The following is a 23636-nucleotide window of genomic DNA, read 5'->3' on the forward strand; positions in this document are numbered from 1 at the left end:
GCGAGAGGAAGACCAAAGAGAAGGTTTATGGATGTGGTGAATGAAGACATGAGGGCAGTTGGGGTTAGAGAGGAAGATGCAGGAGATAGGCTAAGATGGCAAAAGATGACACGCTGTGGCGACCCCTAACGGGACAAGCCGAAAGGAAAAGAAGAAGAAGAAAGACGTGTTAGTCCACCTTTAAAAGTCCACCTCCACTCCATGTATTATCCTGAATCAGATGCACCTGTGTGAGATCGTTAGCTGTATAAAGACATCTGTCCACCCCATACAATCAGTAAGACTCAAACTTGTAACATGGCCAAGACCAAATAGCTCTCCAAAGACACCAGAGACAAAATTGTACAACTCCACATGGCTGGAAAGGACTACAGAGAAATTGCCAAAAAGCTTGGTGATAAAAGGTCCACTGTTGGAGCAATCATTATAAAATGGAAGAAGCTGAACATGACGGTCAATCTCAATTGACGTGGAGCCCCATACAAGATATCACCTTGTGGGGTCTCAGTGATCCTTAGAAAGGTGAGGAATCGGTCCAGGACTACATGACAGGACTTGGTCAATGACCTGAAAAGAGCTGGGACCACCGTTTCCAAGGTGACTGTTGGTAATACACTACGACGTCATGGCTTGAAATCATGCATGGCACACAAGGTTCCCCTACTGAAACCAGCACATGTCTATGCCCGTCTTACGTTTGCGAAGGATCATTTGGATGATGCAGAGGAGTCATGGGAGAAAGGTTTGTGGTCAGATGAGACCAAAATGGAACTTTTTGGTCATAATTCCACTAACCGTGTTTGGAGCAAGACAAATGATGAATTCCTTCCCAAGAACATCCTCCCTACTGGGAAGCATGGGGGTGGTAGCATCCTGCTTTGGGGGTGTTTTTCTGCACATGGGACCGGCAGCTCCACTGTATTAAGGAGAGGATGACCGCGGCCATGTATTGTGAGATTTTGGAGAACAACCTCTTTCCCTCGGTGAGCATTGAAGCTGGGTCGTGCCTGGGTCTTTCAACATGACAATGACCAGAAGCACACAGCCAGGAAAACCAAGGATTGGCTCTGTAAGAAGCATATCAAGTTTCTGGCATCCCCAGAAAAACTTTGGAGGGAGCTGAAACTCTGTGTTACTCAGTGACAGCCCAGAAACCTGTCATTTGGACACCCACGAGGCTCTCATCTTTTGCACCTGTGCAATCCATTTTTCACAACAAATCGGGTCTTTTGGAAATGTGTGAAGAGTGAAGCCATCCTCCCAAGTGTTCGAGCAATATCCAGCAATACAACGAGATGGCATTTTGGGTGACATAAAGGAAAAAAACAGCTACTTTCCCACCAGTAAAACTGACTGGTGAAAAAAACGGATGGGTCCATTCCAGCTACCTTTTTTTCATTAAAAATACAAAAAATCCTGCTTTACGTGTCAGTAGACCTTTAAGGATGTAGCGCTGAACTGTATTTACTGGCATTGGTTTTCTGAAGTGTTCCCAAGCCCATGTGGATATTTTACACATTTTAACCCTAACCCTGCCACCCCTCTCACCTTTTTTCCATGGGTTGCAGCCATAAAATTGTCTATTCAATTAAATACATATAGGTTCAGCATGATTTGCAAGCCATTGTATTCTGTTTTTATTTGTTTAGCACAATGTCCTATCTTCATTGTAATTGTAAGAAACGTTGGTTGTAAGAAACATCGGTTGTAAGAAACATTTGATTCTTGTTGGCATTAAAATTATTCTGTTGCCATCTTGTGTCATATGATGTAACACTGACCAACTGTAGTTTGCCCAAATAACTATGTTACTCATTAGGTGCCACCATGGGCTGATGCTTCTCATGGAGATGAGATCCCCTATGTGTTTGGCCTGCCAATGGTTGGACCAACTGAGCTATTTCCCTGCAATTTCTCAAAGAATGATGTGATGCTCAGTGCTGTGATGATGACGTATTGGACCAACTTCGCCAAAACTGGGTACAGTTCCACAAATGTACTGTTATGTGACTTGCTTCACGCGTTGTGAACGTTGTGAGCCTTCTGGAATCCCAAGTCAATGCCAAGCACTAGATCAGTGGTTTTCAAACTTTTTTGGCCGTGCCCTCCTTTAGGGCGTTAATTATTTTTCTGCCCCGTCACAGAAAATTTCAAACTGTTGGTTAGCTCTGAAATTGCGCATATGTGCACTGTTGATGTGGTCTCTGCGCAGAGACATTCTGCGATGTGCACAAAAAAGAAAAATGCAACCCGAATTGAAAGTATAACATACATACAGTTTGTGCCATTTTGTAGTGTGATTCAATAAGAGGGGTGACTGCTTTATCCAATGCCACAATTATTCACATACATACTCATGCAGCCTGTCAACGGTGTTTAAATTGACAATGTCCTTATGCCCCAACTGCCACCGATGTGAGCAAAGAGATCTGGGCAAAGTAGAGCAAAGACGATCTAGACACACTGCTTATGTTTATCCTCGATAATAGTGGCAAAAGTAAAAAAATAAATTCTGTTATTTTCAGATGCGATGACAGCTGGAATATGTGCACTTTCGAACAAGAAAGATCTGGTATAAAAAATGTGTTGCGAAGCTAAAGTACCAAGCGAGTTTTCAGAAGGAAATGTGTGGACAGAATGGAAGCTGAACGAGCTCAAGCATCACATCCATCCATCCATCTATCCATTCTCTGAGCCGCTTATCCTCACAAGGGTCACGGGAGTGCTGGAGCCTATCCCAGCTGTCATCAGGCAGGAGGAAGGGTACACCCTGAACTGGTTGCCAGCCAAGCGTAGGACACATGGAGATGGACAACTCACAATCACACCTAGGGGCAATTTGAGTCTCCAATTAATGCATGTTTTTGGGATGTGGAAGGAAACCAGTGTCAGGTTTACGCAATGTATGGCAGTCCAGAGAGCTTCAGTGACGTGATCAGTGATATGGAGTTCGGTGAGAGACAGGCTCACATAACCCAGGACATTTAAAGTACAATTTTTCAACGAAGGGAGACTAGTGGAACTTTTGCTCGGAGGAGAACGTGGGATGCGTCACCATCTCCAACCCGTTCTGCCCACATCTCCACAAATCCTCCTTTTTGTTCCTTAGTGCGATCCGCAACGTAACAAAGCAAACATGACAAACAACTGTGAGTTGATAAACAAAGCAACTATGACAAAAAAAAGACAACATGAGTCTTTGTGATGTCGTTACCATCCTCTCGAGATAATTACGGTCTTTATGTTGTCTGCTCCATCATTGTCTGGTGTTTCCACGGCACCCAATGTGCCTCTTGATTGCATCACGTTGTTTAAGCACATCTCAGGAGATAATAAGAGAAAAGATAATAAGAGAGCAAATATGAGATAACTTTATATCCAATTAATCCAGCATTTTCCCTCCTGTTTATCTAATATTTGCTCAAATCTGACATCACCCAAAATAATGACTTCGTTACATCTTTGACTACTTTATGAGAACAAACATTAAACTTGAAGAAAAATGTTTGGTTTATGCATTGTCATTACAGCCAGGATCTGGAAACGGATCAGGCAGGTCAGCTGGAATATTCCCTCATGATTTGTCCCCAGCAAAAGATACATCTGCACCATTTTGTTCTCTATGGATGAGATTTTTGTAGTAATTATTTTGTTTAGGAGAGCATAGACATGGAATAGAGCAACATCCACACAAGGTCAAAATGGCTGTGAAAACTACAATAGAAATTAAAATAAATGAGACAAGTGCTTTGTATTTGCCAAACACACTCAACCTATTGTCCCACACGGAGGTGCTCCTTCATCTTGCCGTTGATGAACCCTAAGATGGTGTCCATTCCGTTATATACCACTTAGTTTGACTGAAACACTGCTCCTTGTTTTTCCCTCTGTCAGAATTGACCATGGGATGATTATAGGACCGGTTGAGTTTACCGGTGCGCACACAGTTATGCCAAATAAATAATTGGATCATCTTCACATGCATGAGAACCCACTTATAGATCATTTAGTTTTTGGAGTGTGATGGGTTTTTCTTTGCAGGACAACATTCTGACACCTCACAGATATCTCAAAAGCAGGAAGAATGTTATGATGGTTGTGACCACTCCACAGCATCCCATTTCGGGACCTAACCACTTAAGGGTAGGCATTTCATCTAGGTTTGGTGTCTTTATATTTCTTCACTGGCCGTTAACTATTTTCAGACACTATAAATCTACACCCAGATTGTTGCCAGTCTTAGCTCACCTTCCGTATCGGATCCTAGGCTGAAATGACCTTTTTGCAAATGAATTCAAGTTAACCTATTTTTACAGTGTTGAGTGTTGTCAACAAAACCTGAAATTTACCGTCCAACTTGGGCAAATACCAGTGCTTCGTCAATACATCGGGATGCTTTGTTGGAAAGAGTTCTATCCATTTTGAGAATGCATGTATCATGACCAAGCAATATTTTTTTTTTATCACTTAGGTTATATCCATTAAAGTCCATGTGGACAATTTAGATAATGTTTATTTTATTTCAATTTATTTTTTGTGTATGTTTGTGTATAATGCTTTTTTGATATATATATTTTGTTGTCATTTTTATTGTTTTTATCCCATTTTAAATGTTTTATCGCTTTGTTTTCAAATACTTTTAATCATGTAAAGTACATTGAGTTACCTTGTGTATGTAATGCGCTATACAAATACATTTGCTTTACTTTGCTTTGCTCATGTCTCAATTTAGAGGTTCATTTGGTAGGACTGGTTTATTATTTGGTCATTCATAGATGTTATTTTTCACAATCGCCCCTTTTTGTGTTTTACCCCCCAAAACATCTTGTTCCATTTTTAGACTGTTGTTGAATTTCTCATAAAGTATCTAATTCTAGATTTGTACCTGTTTCAATTATCATAATTTGAGTTTTTCCCTGATGGAGCTTCCTTTATGAATCTATCAGCAAAAGCATTTCCCGATTAAATGATTTTTTTGTTTGTTATATGTGCAACGCGTTTGCTTACAGCAACAGTTTTTGGCAGTTGTATTGCATTTAGCATTTCAACTAACAATTTTGCACGTTACTTTGCCCGTGGAGGAAATCATCCCCCTATTTTTACAGTTCTGCACAAAAATGTGCACTGTTGCAGATGCATATTTGCTGTCTATATAAATTGTTACATTTCTTCCCTTCATTATTTTACATGCCTAGTTAGTGCTACTAGTTCTGCTTTTGCAGAATAATGTAGTGGCAATTTCTGTGCTTTTAAACTCGTGTCTTTTGAGGCTATGGCATATTCTAATTCTGTTTTCCCAAATACAAACACAACATTCACTATTAGAATTGGTTAGGGTTAGGGTCTTTCAAGTCACTACTGCCTTTTTTTTCTCTTTGCCAATTTCTGACAATCATGTTTTGTTCAATCTTCCGGGAGTGGCAACAATGTTGCTGCATTAAGAGTTCTAGATGTTTCTATTGTGACATGGTTATGGCGACAGCGTCACCATGCATGACAGGTGTCTGGCTTGGGATGGAAATGTCAAGTTTAGCAGAGGGTGATACAAAACAGTTGATGCACTTATTTCTATGAGATCAGAAAGTGACCTTTGAAATTGATCATTTGAAAAAAAAATCTTATCGCAACTTGCCAAAGCCAAGACCGCCTTGTCACGAATGCTTGCTTTATGTTGCAAAATGTTTTTTCCGCTTCAGCTCTCCATTTCAACAATGATGTCACATTTAAGTCTTCCCCATACATCATTTTGTGTAATGGGAGCTGTTAATTCTGAAAAATTTGGGAGCCAAATTCCGCAGTAATTTGTCAGTCCCAAAAATGATATATATATATATATATATATATATATATATATATATATATATATATATATATATATATATATATATATATATGTGTGTGTATATATATATATATTATATTGTGGCTTTGGAGCCTGAAGAATGTTTAACCTGTTCTTGGCAAATTTGGAGTTTCTTTTTGCTTTGTGCCCTTCCTCAGCCAAATTCTTTAAAAGAGCCATTGTCTTTTTCATGTTTTTTTTTTTTTTTTTTAATCAGGGTAAGCAATCAGTACATCATCTCAATAAACCAAGACTCGACTGTCCTCGGGGGTTGGAATTTATTCTCCAAATCTAAATGCAAACCAAATTTGGCATTCTATACCCACTGGGGTTGAGAAGAAAGCATTAATTCTATCTACTAAGGCAAATATTATTGTCTCTCATCTGAGGGAATACAGTAACATGTAAGGGACAGGCACGCAAGGTGCTCTTTTTTTTTTTTTTTTTGTATGTCCTGACATGCAGTCGGCACACTCCCCTTAAAGTTTTAGACCAAGTCCAGTCCGTCTCAATTGATGTCGTTATTCTTTTTGATGTCATGTCACGTCATATTGTGAAGAGGCAGTTGAGGGTAGAGAGGAGCATGGACACTCCCCTCTCTCTGTTCTTTATTTTTAATTTTCCTTTGTTGTCATGATGTCAGTCCTGTCTCGTCATCATCTATTCAATTAAACATATAATTTTCTTTCTCTCAACTTATGGTCCATTTGTTCACGTACTTTTTCTTTCTGCTCATTTGGCTCATTTTCTTTTTTCTTTCTCTACCCCTCTTCTCTTCTTCTTCTTTTCCTTTCAGCTTGTCCCGTTAGGGGTCGCCACAGCGTGTCATCTTTTTCCATCTTAGCCTATCTCCTGCATCTTCTTCTCTAAACCCAACTGCCCTCATGTCTTCCCTCACCACATCCATAAACCTTCTCTTTGGTCTTCCTCTCGCCCTTTTGCCTGGCAGCTCCATCCTCAGCACCCTACCACCAATATACTCACTCTCTCGCCTCTGAACATGTCCAAACCATCGAAGTCTGCTCTCTCGAACCTTGTCAGCAAAACATCCAACTTTGGCTGTCCCTCTAATGAGCTCATTTCTAATCCAATCCAACCTGCTCACTCCGAGCGAGAACCTCAACATCTTCATTTCTGGCACCTCCAGTTCTGCTTCCTGTTGTTTCTTCAGTGCCACCGTCTCTAATCCGTACATCATGGCCGGCCTCACCACTGTTTTGTAAACTTTGCCCTTCATCCGAGCAGAGACTCTTCTGTCACATAACACACCAGACACCTTTTGCCAGCTGTTCCAAGCTGCTTGGACCCGTTTCTTCACTTCCTTACCACACTCACCGTTGCTCTGGATTGTTGACCCTAAATATTTGAAGTCGTCCACCCTCGCTATCTCTTCTCCCTGTAGTCTCACTCTTCCCCCTCCACTTTTCTTATTCACGCACGTATATTCTGTTTTACTTCAGCTAATCTTCATTCCTCTCCTTTCCAGTGCATGTCTCCATCTTTCTAATTGTTCCTCTGCATGCTCCCTGCTTTCACTGCATATTACAATATCATCTGCGAACATCATGGTCCAAGGGGATTCCAGGCTAACCTCATCTGTCAGCCTATCCATTACCACTGCAAACAGGAAGGGGCTCAGAGCTGCTCCCTGATGCAGTCCCATCTCCACCTTAAATTCCTCTGTCACACCTAAGGCACACCTCACCATTGTTCTGCTGCCATCATACATGTCCTGTACTATTTTAACATACTTCTCTGCCACACCAGACTTACGCATGCAGTACCACAGTTCCTCTCTTGGTACTCTGTCATAGGCTTTCTCTAGATCCACAAAGACACAATGTAGCTCCTTCTGACCTTCTCTGTACTTTTCCACTAGCATCCTCAAGGCAAATAATGCATCTGTGGTACTCTTTCTAGGCATGAAACCATACTGTTGCTCGCAGATGCTTACTTCTGTCCTGAGTCTAGCCTCCACTACTCTTTCCCATAACTTCATTGTGTGGCTCATCAACTTTATTCCTCTATAGTTCCCACAGCTCTGAACATCCCCTTTGTTCTTAAAAATGGGAACTAGAACACTTTTCCTCCATTCTTCAGGCATCTTTTTGCCCGCTAGTATTCTGTTGAATAAGTTGGTCAAAAACTCCACAGCCATTTCTCCAAATTGTTTCCCTACCTCCACCGGCAAGTCATCAGGACCATCTCTACACCTCTTCTCTATGTAATGCTATTTTCCTCCTATATTCCCTCTCGTCATAGCCATGTATGTTGTCGTTTTTCTTTGTATTTTTGTGTCTTTTTATTTTTGACTTGCAAGGTCGCTATTTTCTGACTATTAAACAGAGCAGTGAAATTATGTTCGGATATCCATATATCTAAATGTTTATATTGTGTCAGATCTAATATTATCGATATATTTCCTGTATTTACACTGCGATGTGACTCTTAAGTTTTTCTCTGCTATTATTTTTCCCCATTTTAGTCAATTTGGACCAGTCAACAACTTCTAGGAATGTTTTAAAAATTGCTTTGTTCGATAGAACAACACTTAAACCTCCCACTGTAGTAATTCTCCCTTCAACTCTTTTAAGTGGATAGTTCTTGCCTTTTTTTCCCCCGACAGTGGCGTGTTAAGTTTACGACTGAAACTATATATAGTGGTATTTTCCTTTCACACAATTTTCTCCTACACACACAGGCTTAGGGTGTTTATGGAATTTTGCAAAGCTATTTATCCACAGAATTTAAGTGAACACAGGACACTGTCATCCTACTTCTTGTGGAATTTATCAGAATACTCTCAGCCCTTAAATTACTCGTCATTGACTAGTATCCAAAAGATTCAATCATGTCATCTTACACGTTTAATGACTCCCTGTCATTTATTCTTTGAACTGATTTCAGTCTTTTTGAATCATAATTCTTTGGAACTAAAATTCAACTCATCCTGTTGTCTTCACTCTGTTGGATCCTAGCCGGTGAGCTCCACACCAGTCCTGGAAAGGGTCTTTTGACTCAGGAGTCAGCTGTGGCTACGGTCTTTCTGGTTTTTAACACACCCGCTGGAATCCTCAGGCGTCTTGGGATCTGGCACAAAGGACCAAGTTAATGTCAGGTTGACACAGCCTTTCTTTTGGGATGAGCCTTTGCAATGTCTTCACCATCCTCTCGAAATCGTCGCAGAACTGCTGCATCATCGGTGTTTCCGCGGCACCCAAATGTGAATTTTCATGGGCGCCGACATTTTGGCAAGTCACATGACCTACTTGCGCGGATGTGATGTATTCTATACGTAAACAAAGAAATCATGACGAATTTGTCGTGTCATCACATGCATTACCACAACCATGGGACACATGAAAATGCCCCACTCTATCGGGAAATAATTCGTATAGAAATAATCTGAGGAAGGCTTGGTGGCATTTTCTGACCAGTAAGAAAAAGAAACATTTAAGGACCCAGTGGCTAGCGAAGTGTGGTCACAGTGAGCTGTACAACTAACAGGCCGCCTGGCCTGTTAGTTAGTTAGTTAGTTAGTTAGTTAGTTAGTTAGTTAGTTAGTTAGTTAGTTAGTTAGTTAGTTAGTTAGTTAGTTAGTTAGTTAGTTAGTTAGTTAGTTAGTTAGTTAGTTAGTTAGTTAGTATATGCAGTGAACATTTTGTGGACTGTTACGTGTGAATTTAGCCTAACATCCCCTTTGCTTGAACCGGCAAAATACGACAAGGTAGTTGTATTGCGTTTAAGACAATTTAATCACACAACTATACAACAGAAACACAATAAATAACGACCACAAAATTGAAGTTCAAAGATAGAGTAGTTAAGTCAAACTGGCAAATAGTCACCAAAATTGAACGAATGTTCCCAAACAGGCAAATGTTCCTTCCAGCGAATATTCCAGAAATTTCCAAATGTTCAAAGATGAAAGGGAGCAGGTGTCCGTGTAGTTTGTTCCAACCAGTGTACTTTCTCCCAAAGCAGTGGTGCGGTGTGAATAAGCCCTGTTGACGGTCTTTCTCGTGCTGTTGTAGGCACTCCTGGGAATACTCCAGAATTCCGCATCACAAAGGAAGCATGTCATAACAACTTAAAAGTATTGATCGATTTGGTGAGCAGGACAAAGGGACACCACAGCCACTACTGCCGGGAAGCACACCAGTCAGCGACGCCACTTGTGCATGTGATAGTAGTAGTTCAAGTACAAAGCGACACAGGGCAAGCTATGCAGCTAGAAGATGTTCATCATGTCACATAACTAAACTCCTCAATACTAAAATTTTTTATGCCTTCACCATCATTATGTCAACACTCCCAACTTCCACCAAGCCAAAAATCACTTCATTATCACTTGTTGGGTGGAACAGGCACAGGTTCAAATCTGTATGGATATATTCCTCCGTCTTCCCAATCAACTGATACTGCTTTCTTCATCAGACGATTAATCCAAGAAATTGGTGCTGTGATTGTGTAGGAAGTGATTTGTGACCAAGCCTTTGTTGATGCACATGATACGCCCTTCCTGTTTTTTAAGTCACGTGATCTCGTAAAAATAGTCAAAATGTTGCCGACCATACAAAAATGTAATTACTTGGATAAAAGAGCACATTAAAGTTATTATTTGCACTTTTTTTAACCAGAATTTTTCTGCATATGCTTATACTTGTAATGGCTTAACAAAATATTCGACATTTCATCAACGCAGAGCATTTCTTTAAATATGTGAGCCCATGGGTTCTCTAGGGTTAAAAGAACGTTTGCTGGCTTTGTTGATTTTCATTTGTGCAAAAACACTGAATTAAAATTGTTAAAAGTGTTCTGATGGGAATGTAAATGCTTAATCTGATTCTTTTAATACGTCATGTAACTTCAATGGGTGCCAGTGACCTGAGCACAGTGCACACGTCGATGTTTCCCACAGGTCGTGACTATAGGTGACAGTAGGAACGTAGATCGACTGGTAAATTAAGAGCTTCACCTTTCAACTTAGCTTCCTCTTTACCACAACGGACCGATACAAAGTCCACATCACTCCAGAAACTGCACCGATCCGCATGTTGATCTCCTGCTCCATTCTTCCCTCACTCATGAACAAGATCCCAAGAGACGTGAACTCCTCACCGTGGGGCAGGATCTAATCCCCGACCTGGAGAGGGCACACCACCCTTTTCCGACTGAGGACCATAGTCTCAGATTTGGAGGTGCTGAGTCTCCCAGCTGCTTTACACTCAGCTGTGAACCGCTTCAGTGAGCATTGGTGATCACAGGTTGATGAAGCCAAAAGAACTACATCATTTGCAAAGAGCAGAGATACAATGCTGATGTCACCAAACTGGACACACTCTATGCCTCGGCTGCGCCTAGAGATTCTATCCATAAAAGTTATGAACAGAATCGGTGACAAAGAGCAGGCTTGGAAGCCAAGTCCAACTCTCACCGGAAAGGATTCCGATTTATTGTCGGCAATGCGGACCAAACTCTGACACCAGTTGGACAAGGACCGAAAAGCCCATATCAGGGCGTTTGGTACCCCGTACTCCCAAAGAACCCAAAACAACCCACCCACCCACAGAACTCCCTGAGGGACACGGTGGAACGCCTTCTCCAAGTCCACAAAACACATGGATACTGGTTGGACGAACTCCCGTGCACCCTTGAGGATTCTGCTGAGGGTGAAGAGCTGGTCCACTGTTCCACACCCAGGAAAAAAACACATTGCTCCTCCTGAATCTAAGATACTACTTCCCGACAGACCTTCCTCTCCAGCCTCCCTGACAAGACCTGACCAGGGAGGCTGAGGAGTGTGATCTGCCTTTAGTTGGAACACATCCTCAGGTCCCCCTTTTTAAAAAAGGGGGCCGCCACCCCAGTGTGCTCATCCAGAGTCGCTGCCCCAATGTCCTATATTCTTTATTCTCTTTCTTATTACTTCTTTATTACGTTATCATACCCATACCTTTTGTTGAACGTTCTAAAAACAAGGGGACTCCATTATGTCATTGGACACAGATCTTTGTGGAACTTCCTAAAAGTGCCTAAATAAGGACAGGCGGACTTTTCAACAGAGCGTCTTACAACCATCCACTCTTTGGACAAGTAATACTCGCTTTCCGCCACCCTGCCTTCTGCCTCTCGTCTTTTGAACATTTCTGGAAACAGCATTCACCTACAGGAACGTATAACATTAATTCAGACTGTGGTATAATACGTTGTTTTGTTCATTAGCACGTGTAACACAGAACTAAACTGTCTTCGTACCTATGTTTTGTGTTAATTTTTAATTGTGATCGAAGAACCCAGAATCTGCATCCTCATGGGAAAGTGTTTCAGTGGAATTAAGGAGGTCTTTGAACTATTCTCTCCACCGACTCACAAGATCCTGATTCGAGGTCAGCAGCGGTCATCCTCACGATACACAGTGTTGACAGTCCACTGCTTCCTCCTCCTGAGATTCCTCATTGAACTACTCCCATGCCCGGTTTTTGGCTCATCGACCACCGAAGCTCCATTCCGTTTGGCCAGCCGGTAGTTCTGCCTCGTGAGTTCCACACGGCAGAAATGCCCGATTGGACTCCTTCTTCAGCCTGAGGGCATCCCTCACTGTTGGTGTTTACCAATGTGTTCGGGGGTCGCCGCCACGACAGGCATCGACCATCTTACAGCCCCACCTCTGGTCAGCTGGCTGAGTAATGGAGGAGCGGAACATCGGACTCGATGTCTCCTGCCTCTCCCGGAACATGGGCAAAATTCTTTCGGAGGTGGGAGTTGGAATTCCTTCTGACAGAGGAATCTGCCTGCCATTCCCAGCAGATCGTCACTGTACGTTTGGGCCTGCCATGTTGGACTGGCATCTTCCCCCACCATCGGAGCCAACTCACCACCAGGAGGTGATCAGTTGACAGCCCCGCCCCTCTCTTCACCCGAGTGTTCAAGACATGCAGCCACAAGTCCGATGACATGACTACGAAGCCAATCATAGAACAGCAACCTAGGGTGTCCTCATACCAAGTGGACGTGCACACCCTTATGCCTGAACATGGTGTTCGTTATGGACAATACATGATGAGCACAGAAGTCCAGTAAAAGAACACCACTCGGGTTCTGATCGGGGGACGGGGGCATTCTTTCCGATCACACCCTTCCAGGTCTCACTGTCATTGCCCACGTGAGCATTGAAGTCACCCAGCAAAATGATGGAGTCCCCAGAGGGAGCGCCCTCCAGCACTCCCTCTAAGCAAAGCAGAGCAAATCAAAGAAAATGTATTTGTATAGAGCATTACATACATGAGGTAAATCAATGTGCAGAACACCAAGGTTTCGGTCTTGGTCTTTGGTTTTTAAAGATAGAAAGTCCAAGTGTTTACGAACAGCAATTCTTTTTTCTTTATTCCCATAAACAATTGTTTAATTTTTGTTGTGATTTAGTTTAAGAAAATTTTGGCTCATCCAGTTATTTATCTGATTTAGACAGTGGTAGAATACTTCAATTGAACTGTACTCATCTGGAGACCATCTTAAATACAACTGTGTCATTTGCATAGCTATGGTAGTCAAAATTAAAGTTTTGAAGAATTTGACCCAAGGGTAGCATATACAAGTTGAATAGGAGAGGTTCAAGAACTGACCCTTGAGGGACCCCATAGGTCATTGGCATTCACTGAGACTGAGCACCTCCAATGGTTACAAAGTAGCTCCTTTCCTCCAGGAAGGACCTAAACCATTGAATGACCGTTCCATTTAGTCCTACCTATGTTTCTAACCTGTTTAGCAGTATATTGTAATCTACCAAACTAATAGCCGGGCTGAGATCCAACAAGACCAAAATTGACACCTTTCCTGAGTCAGAATTCAACCTTTTATCATTTAGCACTTTGATAAGAGCAGATTCTGTACTGTGATGAGTTTGGAAACCTGATTGAAATGTGTCAAGAAGTCCATTTAAATTCAAGAAAGTGCTGAGTTGATCAAAAATAACTTTCTCGAGAATCTTGGCTATGAACAGGAGATTTGGGATGGGTCTATAGCTTGCTAACATGGAATCGTCTCGTGCTATGATTTTTAGAAGAGGCTGAACAGCAACTACTTTAAGAGCTTTGGAAAACTCGCCAGACTGAAGTGAGCAATTGATTATTTACTGCAAACATGGTAGCACTGACTTTACAATAGTTTTGAAAAAGTCAGATGGTATTGTGTCGAAACATTGATGGTTTCAACTGCTGAACAGTTTTCTCTACTGTTTTTTGGCCAACCATATAAAATTCTGACAAGTTAATAGAGTTTTCTCTAGGTGGCTTCAGATGTGAGATCATTCTATCTTTTTGCTGATTTGTGCTGGCATTTGACCTGATGAATTGTATTTTTTCATTAATATAGGCAAAGTCATTGCATTTGGCAGCTGTTGTAAGTGCTGGATCTATCTGAATCGGGGGGGGGGGGTAGTAAGCTTGTCAACCACAGCAAATAGAGCATGTGTATTGTTGAGGTTCTTACTGATGATTTCAGAAAGGTTTTGCTGTCTAGCTCGAACTAACTCTTGGTTAAAATTACAAAGACACTGTCTGTAGAGGTCAAAGTCAATTTGTATTTTAGTCTTTCTCCACTTGCGTTCCGCTTTCCCACACTCTGATTTAGATCTCTTGACCATCATTGTGCTCCTCCACGGTGTTCTAAGTCGCCTCAGGATGGTCTTTGTTTTCACAGGAGCGACAGCATTCATGGCATTTGTGATTTTAGAGGTGAAATTGTCCAAACGTTCATCAACTGTCTCAGCATTCACTCTCTGTGGCATGGGCACAGTCTCCATAAACTTAGTGGCAGTACTCTCATTTATGGACTTTTTCCTAATAGAGATAGAGGTTGTCTGAACTGTTGGAATGATCTGTAATTCAAAAAATACACAAAAATGGTCAGAAATAGCCATATCTTTGTCAATCAATAGATTAATACATCCTTAGAGATGACCAGGTCTAAGATATGACCTTGAGTGTGCGTTGGATTCTTAATATGTTGAGGAAGGTCAAATGTGTCTATTATTGCAGAATGTTCTTTGGATGTTTTTTCCATGTTATAGTCAACATGAATATTAAAGTCCCCTGTTATGACAAAATAGTTGTACTCAGTACAAATAATTGACAGCAGTTCTGAAAAATCCTCCATAATTTTCTCATTGTATCTTGGAGGTCTACAAATTATTAAAATGATAACCTTTGGGTCACCCTTAACTAAAAAAAACACAAATATTCAAAAGAGCTGAAGTCACCCACTATAATTTCTTTACATTGAAATAATTATTTAAAAATAACAGCATTACCACCACCTTTTTTCTCTGTTCGACACTTGTTCATGAAATTTAAATCTGCTGGTGTTGCCTCATTTAAAATGGTATTACAGCTACTTTCTGTTAACCACATATCATTTAATAACAAAAAGTCCAGACCATAGGTTTTAATGGTGTCATTGATCAACATTGATTTGTTACCCAATGACCTGATATTAAAAAGAGCTAGGCTTGCAGAGATGGCTAGAGAGAATGGTTCGATGGACTCAAATTTAATCCTCACCAAGTTGGACATTCTACTTTTTTGGTGCCATATCTTTTTGACGAACTTTCTGTCCCTTGTAATTTCAGGGATGAAAAATGCCTGATCTCCATAGGGGTCTGAGTTATTCTGGAAAAGACCTGGTAAATATCAGTCAGATTGACAGATAGTCTTCATGGGTGGAGGAGGGGCCTTTCGCTTCCTAGTGAATGGTGGTTTCAGGCGAGGGGGGATGGAAGGAAGATCTTGGCGTGGTACGGGTTGCACTCCATCGTTGACAATAGTCTTAATCCTATCCATTGGATCCAATATTGCATTCCGGCTGGGAGAGGGAGAGCCAACATCTATTACGGATTGTATGGTTGTTGTAGTCATGGAGGGGAAATTCTGAGGTGTGCATGGCTCCCATGGGGCAGGAAGAGGTGTAGGAGATTTAAAGTGCTGGCACATTCCATTTGTCATTTGCTCATCAGATTTTTTGGGTGATGCAAATGAATCTGTGTGGACCTTGTCTCACCTTATCTTGTTCCTCCGATTGTTTGGGAACAACTGCATCCTTTTGTCCTTGGTTTTTGTAAGCATTTTCTTTACAGGGCAGTTCTGGTCCCCATTACTATATATATATATATATATATATATATATATATATATATATATATACATACATACATACATTTTCTTCATGCTTATCCTCACGAGGGTCGCGGGAGCCTATCCCTGCTGTCAACGGGCAGGAGGCGAGGTACACCCCAAACTCGTTGCCAGCCAATTGCAGGGCAAATTGAGATAAAAAGCCGCACTCACAATCACACTTAGGGGCAATTTAGAGTGTCCTAATTAATGTTGCATGTTTTTGGAATGTGGGAGGAAACCAGAGTGCCCGGAGAAAACTCGCACAGGCACGGGGAGAACATGCAAACTCCACACTGGCGGATCTGAGATTGAACTCACGACCTCAGAATTGTGAGGCCAACGCTTTCCATCTGACCCACCACGCCACCTCTATAGAGCTCATGAACCTATGTCATAAAATCACATCGCCATATTGCTGCTCTAACAAAGCATTGTTGCAAGTTAATCCCGTTGAGTCGAAACGAAAATATGTCCTATTGCACGACATCCAGAGTTTTGTCCAATACCGTGAAACATTTCTAAGGTGATAATAAATTAAGGTATGTGGAAAAATTAGAGACACTTCGCATAGAGGACCCATATTTATTTCCAAAGTCGATGTTTTTGCCGATAAGAAATTGGACAGTTAATTTGCTTCCGTTTGTCTTGGATAACTGGATAGACACATGTATCTGTTAAGTAAGTCATTGAGATTTACACAGAAAAGTTCAAAAGCTTATCAAAGTCTGGACGTATACAAATACTTCATTGCTGGATCTGTTCTCAATCAGGAATAAATCCCATATCGTGATGGACCCACTCAGACTTTTTCCAATCCAAATACCAATATCTAAATAAATTACCACTGGTTTTACACAAACTTACATTCATTAACTATAACTGGAATTTTTATTTTGCCTCCGTTACACGGAAACGTATTGTTGCCACACACTTACCTCCGTAAACCCCTATGTGACAGACGGTTTATTATTTTTATTAAATACGCATTGTTCTCAAATGAGTCAATTTGGCATTATAAATACTTCTTGATCGTTTGAGATTGAGATGAATAATTCATATTTGAAATGATCGCTACACAGGCGTGTGTATTTCGTCGGGCAGCCTCCATCATGTGCACGATCTCTATACATTTCTAATTTTTTAAACACAAACATCAATATTTAAATAAATGACACCTGGTTTTACGCAAACTTGCCTTCATTAACTATGATTGGGAAAAAAAATTAGGACAGGGAATCGTCTCTTCCGTACATGGAAGTGTATTGCGGCCACACGTTAACCTCCTTAAACAGACGTTTTATTTATTTTTTTAATACGCATTGTTTTCAAATGAGTCAAGTTGCCATTACAAATACTTGAACTCATAATTCCTACCTGAAAAGGAGTGATCGCTACACAGGCATGTGTATTTGGTTGGGCACCATCCATCACGATTAATTGCCAAAATCCATTGATCTTTTCTGGTCTTTTCAGATGATATTCTATTAAATGATCAATTTCAAGATCTGTCTCGTCTGTTGTGACAACCAACAGCACAACAGGTCTCGGGCATTGTGAATATTCTCCTCCGGTTCAATGTCTCCCACAAAGTCGAGCGGCTTTGTTTGACCGGCAATATGGCGCCGTGAAAACGGTGACGTCATGTGCGCGAACTCTCTATCTATCTATCTATCTATCTATCTATCTATCTATCTATCTATCTATCTATCTATCTATCTATCTATCTATCTATCTATCTATCTATCTATCTATCTATCTATCTATACACACACACGCATATATATATATATATATATATATATATAATATATATATATATATATATATATATATATATATATATATATATATATATATATATGAAGAGTTTGTTTTCAAAACGAGACGTAGGCATTTTTTTCAGATTTACGAAACTTGCGCCAAAATTATCCATTCGGAGCTGGATAATTTTGGCGCGAGTTTCGTAAATCTAAAAAAAATGCCTATGTCTCGTTTTGAAAACAAACTCTTCATATACACCCCAATATACTCACTCTGTCGCCCCTGAACATGTCCAAACCATCTAAGTCTGCTCTCTCGAAACTTGTCTCCAAAACATCCAACTTTGGTTGTCCCTCTAGAGCTCATTTCTAATCCTATCACACCTGCTCACTCTGAGCGAGGACCTCAACATCTTCATTTTTGCTACCTCCAGTTCTGCTTCCTGTGGTTTCTTCAGTGCCACCGTCTCTTATCTGTACATCATCATCAAAACCACTGTTTTGTAAACTTTGCCCTTCATCCTAGCAGAGACTCTTCTGTCACATAACACACCAGACACCTTTCGCCTGCTGTTCTAACCTGCTTGGACCCGTTTCTTCACTTCCTTACCACATTCACCATTTCTCTGGATTGTTGACCCTAAATAGCTGAAGTCTTCCACCCTTGCTATCTCTTCTCCCTGTAGCCTCACTCTTCCCCCTCCACCTTTCTCATTCACGCACATATATTCTGTTTTACTTTGGCTAATCTTAATTCCTCTCCTTTCTAGTGCATGTTTCCATCTTTCTAATTGTTCCTCTGCATGCTCCCTGCTTTCACTGCAGATCACAATATCATCTGCGAACATCAAGGTCCAAAGGGATTCCAGTCTAACATCATCTGTCAGCCTATCCATTACCACTGCAAAGAGGAAGGGGCTCAGAGCTGACCCCTGATGCAGTCCCACCTCCACCTTAAATTCTACTCTGCAATAAAGCCCTCAGTATGTCTTTGTGATATCCATCCATCTTCTTCCGCTTCTCCAGACCAGGTCGCAGGGGCAGTAGCTTTCGCAGGGATGCCCAGACTTCCCTTTCCACAGCCACTTTATCCAGCTCTTCCGGAAGGATCCTGAGACATTCCCAGGCTAACCGAGAGACACAGTCTCTATAGCATGTCCAGGGTCATCCCCGGGATCTCTTTCTAGTAGGACATGCCCAGAACACCTGACTAGGGAAGCGTCCGGGAGGGACCCAGATTAGATGCCCCAACAACCTCATCTGGATCCTCTTCAATGCAGAGGAGCAGTAGGTCAACACTGAGCCCTTCCTGAATAACTGAGCTTCTGACCATATTTCTGAGGGTGAGCCCGGACAAATTTCAGCCGCTTGTATCTGGGACCTTGTCCTTTCAGCCACGACGCACAGTTTGTGACCATAGGTGAGGGTAGGAACATAGATTGACAAGTAAATTTAAAGTTTCGCCTTTCGACTTAGCTACCCCTTCCTAACAATGGACCGATAAAAAGTCCACATCACTGCAGATGCTGCACTGATCCGCCTGACGATTCTGCCCCATTCTTCCCTTATTCTTGAACAAGACCCCAAGATACTTGAACTCCTCCATTTAGGGCCGGATCTCAACCCGTAGAGGGCACACCACCTTTTTCTGACTGAGGACCATGGTCTCAGATTTGGTGGTGCTGATTCTCCTTCCAGCAGCTTCACACTCAGCTGTGAATCGCTTCAGTGAGTGTTGAAGATCATGTTTGATGAAGCCAACAGAATCCCATCATCTGCAAAAAGCAGAGATGTAATGCAGAGGCCACCAAACCGGACACCCTCGAAGCCGTTCATAAGCTGTTCATAAAATTCATGAACAAAATCGTTCAAATGGGGCAGCTTGCTGAGTCCAACTCTCACTGGAAACAAGTCTGACTTACCTCCGGCAATGCGAACCAGACTCAAACCCCACAGGGACCAAACAGCCCATATCAGGAGGTTCAGTACGCCATACTCCCGAAGAATCCCCCACATGACTCCCTGAGGGACGCAGTTGAATGCCTTCTCCAAGTCTACAAAACATGTCGACTGGTTGAGCGAATTCCCATGCACCCTCGAGGATCCAGCCAATGGTGTAGAGCTGCTCCACTGTTCCATGGCCAGGACGAAAACCACATTGCTCCTCCTGAATCTGAGATTTGACTCCCCGACCGACCCTCCTCTCAATTACCCCTGAATAGACCTTACCAGGGAGGCTGCGAAGTGTGAGCCCCATCTAGTTGGAACACACCCTCCGCACTGTCCCCAATGTCCACGCAGTGTTGCAGAATCATGTCAACCAGGACAGCCCCACAACATCCAGAGCCTTGAGGAACTCAGAGTGAATCTCATCAACCACAGGGCCCTGCTACCAAGGAGCTCTTTAACCACTTCAGTGAAACCCAGAGATATGAAAGCCCGCCTCACAGAAACAGTAGAGCCCCACTCAGAGGACCCAGACTCTGCTTCCTCATGCAAAAGCGTGTGGTGGAACTGAGGAGGTCTTCGAAGTATTCTTCCACAGAGTTTTATTCCAGAGTTGAGGACAGAAGTGACCCATCCTCAATAGTGTTGACGGTGCACTGCTTCCCCCTCCTGAGGCGCCGGACCGTGGACTACAATTTCCTTGAAGGCATTCTCCATGGCCTCACCGAAATCCTCCCATGCCCGGATTTTTGCCTCAGTGAGCACCAAAGCTGCATTCCGTCTGGCCAACTGGTACATATCAGCGCGAAATATCGTCCACTCAGACTCAATCTCTCCCCGCCTCCCCCGGAACATGAGCAAAGTTCTTTCAGAGGTGGGTGTTAAATCTCCTTCTGACAAGGGAATCTGCCAGCCACTCCCAGCAAACCCTCACAATATGTTTGCGCCTTCCACGTCGAACTCCCATTTTCCCCCACCATCGGAGCCAACTCACCACTAGGTGGTGATCAGTTGACAGCTCTGCCCCTCTCTTCACCCAAGTGTCCAAGACATGCGGCCAGAAGTCCGATGACATGATTACAAAGTTGAAGTTCGAACGGTGTCCTCGGGTGTCCTTGTGCTAAGTGTACATGAGAACACCCTTATGGCTGAACATGCTGTTCATGATAGAGAATCCATGCTGAGCGCAAAAGTCCAGTCACAGAACACAAATCGGGTTCAGATCGGTGTGTTCTTCCCACTCGCACCCTTCCAGGTCTCAGTGTCATTGCCCACGTGAGCATTGAAGTCACCTAGCAGAATGATGGAGTCCCCAGAGGGAGCGCTCTCCAGCACTCCCTCTAAGGACTACAAAGAGGGTGGGTATTTTGAACTACTGTTCGGTGTATCATGGTACACTGCAACAAAACTACTAATAATTGCAGGTCCCTACAAACATCCATTGCGAATGAGAAGTGTGGATCGCTTTGGAGAATGGAGGCTGGGGAAATGCAATTAGCTTTGCCAACTTTGCAATATCCGTTATCATTAGAAATGCATCAGGGTTAGGTGTAAGATGTTAAACCCATCACAGTTAAAGTGCATTCTCCACTCATATTGCTATTTTGCTATCAGTTACTACACCCAGTGTTATCATGTTAGGATTCCAGTTCTCATCGGAAGTGATACCCAACCAAGTACAGGGCAAAATGGAAAATGCTTTTAGATCTGCCTTTTTATTTTCTCTAATTAGCTTGCTACCTTGATACATATCTGAATATCAACTTTACCATTTTATCCTTGGAAAACCTGAGCTATTTAATGATGAAAGAGCACTTTATCACACAGAATAACAACAAATCCTTATTGAACTGCCTTTGTGATTGTATACAGGTTGTATACAGGTAGAAACTGTTTGCATATTAGCATGGTTTCAGTTTTCATTAGCAACAATATCCTGACTCCAGAACATATTGTGAAATGTCTATTGTAATGGTTTCTCTGCTCATGTTGCTCTTGCTTTATCTTGGTGTACTATTTTATGTGAGCACATCAGGTTACCAGAATAACATTTGATTTAACACAAATTCTTAGCACAGTATGGTTCGCATTTGCCAACGACCATTACATTGTGCTGTCGAATACAAGATAATTTGTAGTAACATGAAGGTTTCACAGACTGAAAACATGGACTGATAGACGAAGACCATGTCCACATGGTAATTATTTTCCCTTTTAATTTTCAGTAAACACAGAATCATATAAAGGAGTGTGTGTCACCAAAACTAGTAAATTACATACAAACATGTTCTTAAAATGGCAGGAATACAAAGTGGACAAGAAAGGAGACATTTATGTGGACTATGACGAAGTAGAGCTTCTGCTTTAGAAGGAAAGCCAGCTCACCGCCAAAGTAAACAATATCCAATATAGTGATCACCAATTGTTGTTGGCAGTGCTAGTGCACCATCAGACGAGAACTGGCTCTACTGGGTCATCATGTCAGGAAAGAGCCGTTAATATACAGTATAAACTCAAAGAAAGGATCACAGTTTTTAATTTTACTTACTCTGGGACCTAGGTTTTAAAATTGGCACATTTGGACCCCCATAATACCAATTCCATCAACACGAAATCTACAATCATTAAAAACTTTGTGACGATACTTAAAGTAGTTCCAGTCTCAGGGTCTGAGTAAGCAGAGCAAAGCAAATTCATTTATATAGTAAAATTAAAACACAATATAACTAAATGTGCTTTACATGATTTATTTTTATTATTTATTTATTTTATTTATTTATTATTATTATTTATTTATTTTAAAAGCAAATAAAAGCAAATGCTTATAAACATTTAAATCAAAGAGGAAAAAGACCAAAAAGCACAAAGTACAAATAATTTCATTGTTTAGAAAACAATAAAATGGAAAGTTTTATTTTACTTAGTTTCTCCCTCTTTATATTGTTCTCTTATTTTCAGGGACCCGAATCAGCCTGTACCCCAGGACACCAAATTTATCCACACGAAGCCCAACCGCTTTGAAGAAGTGGCATGGACACGCTATAACCAGAAAGACCAGCTTTATCTGCACATAGGCCTCAAGCCCCGTGTCAAAGAGCACTATCGCGCCAACAAGGTAGTCTGTCTTTCAAGTCCAATATCAGAATAAAAATCACAATCATCTTTATTTTGTATGTATGTAAAAACACAAAGAATTTTTCTTGAGTCATTGGACCGCTCTAGTACGACATACCGGTACATGTAGAGTATGACAACAGCTAGTAAATTGAAAGAGAATACTTGGAAGACAGACATTGCGATAACAGTCACAGAGCGATAAAGGTTTAATCATTTGGTAAGACAACGACTCGTTTATTTTTTCATTTTTTTGACAATTGTGCTAAAGTATGTTGAGTTTTCAAGTTTTTAGAGCAGTTACAACACCTAGAAGAGAAATAGTACAGTGCAATGACCATTGTGCAAAGGGTGCCAAGACTGATGCAGTTTAAAGTAACTATTGCTGCAATAATCTGGGACAATGTTTACAGCGTTAATGTTGCACCTGCTCCTCAGTCAATTGTGCAAGGTCCAATGGTCCAAGAGGATTTTGCCTGCTCTTATCTTATTTTGAGTGGTGTGAAATTCCACAAGGGTGGTTAGGCCGTACTGACAATCCTTACAGCAATTTTGATTGTCCGTTGCAGTTTGAGTTTCTTCTTCTTTGTGGCAGTACCAGACCAGACTGAATGAGGTACACAGTACTAACTCGACGGCCGTTGTGTAGAACTGTCTCAACAATTTTCGTGGCAGGCCGTGTGTCCTTAGAAGCCACCCTTTGTGAAGCTACATCCTTTGCAGAGCTTTTATGAGGATAGAGATATTAGTCAACCACTTCAGGTCCTGAGAGACTGTAATTCCCAGGAACTTGAATGCATC

The 23636-nt window shown here is 41.6% G+C and overlaps 1 protein-coding gene across 16 annotated transcripts in view; it reads left to right on the top strand.

Annotated features, from left to right (window-relative positions):
* nlgn1 (neuroligin 1) overlaps positions 1-23636 on the top strand; it is a 290450-nt gene that overhangs the window by 193868 nt on the left and 72946 nt on the right. For all 16 annotated transcript variants that reach the window (XM_061825528.1, XM_061825529.1, XM_061825526.1 and 13 more), the window contains 2 exons: positions 1820-1980; positions 22680-22836. In XM_061825528.1, the coding sequence (XP_061681512.1) occupies positions 1820-1980; positions 22680-22836 (318 nt within the window). The remainder of the gene's footprint in view (positions 1-1819; positions 1981-22679; positions 22837-23636) is intronic.

The sequence above is a fragment of the Syngnathoides biaculeatus genome, chromosome 7, assembly GCF_019802595.1.
Source record: "Syngnathoides biaculeatus isolate LvHL_M chromosome 7, ASM1980259v1, whole genome shotgun sequence".
NCBI classification, from domain to species: Eukaryota; Metazoa; Chordata; class Actinopteri; order Syngnathiformes; family Syngnathidae; genus Syngnathoides; species Syngnathoides biaculeatus.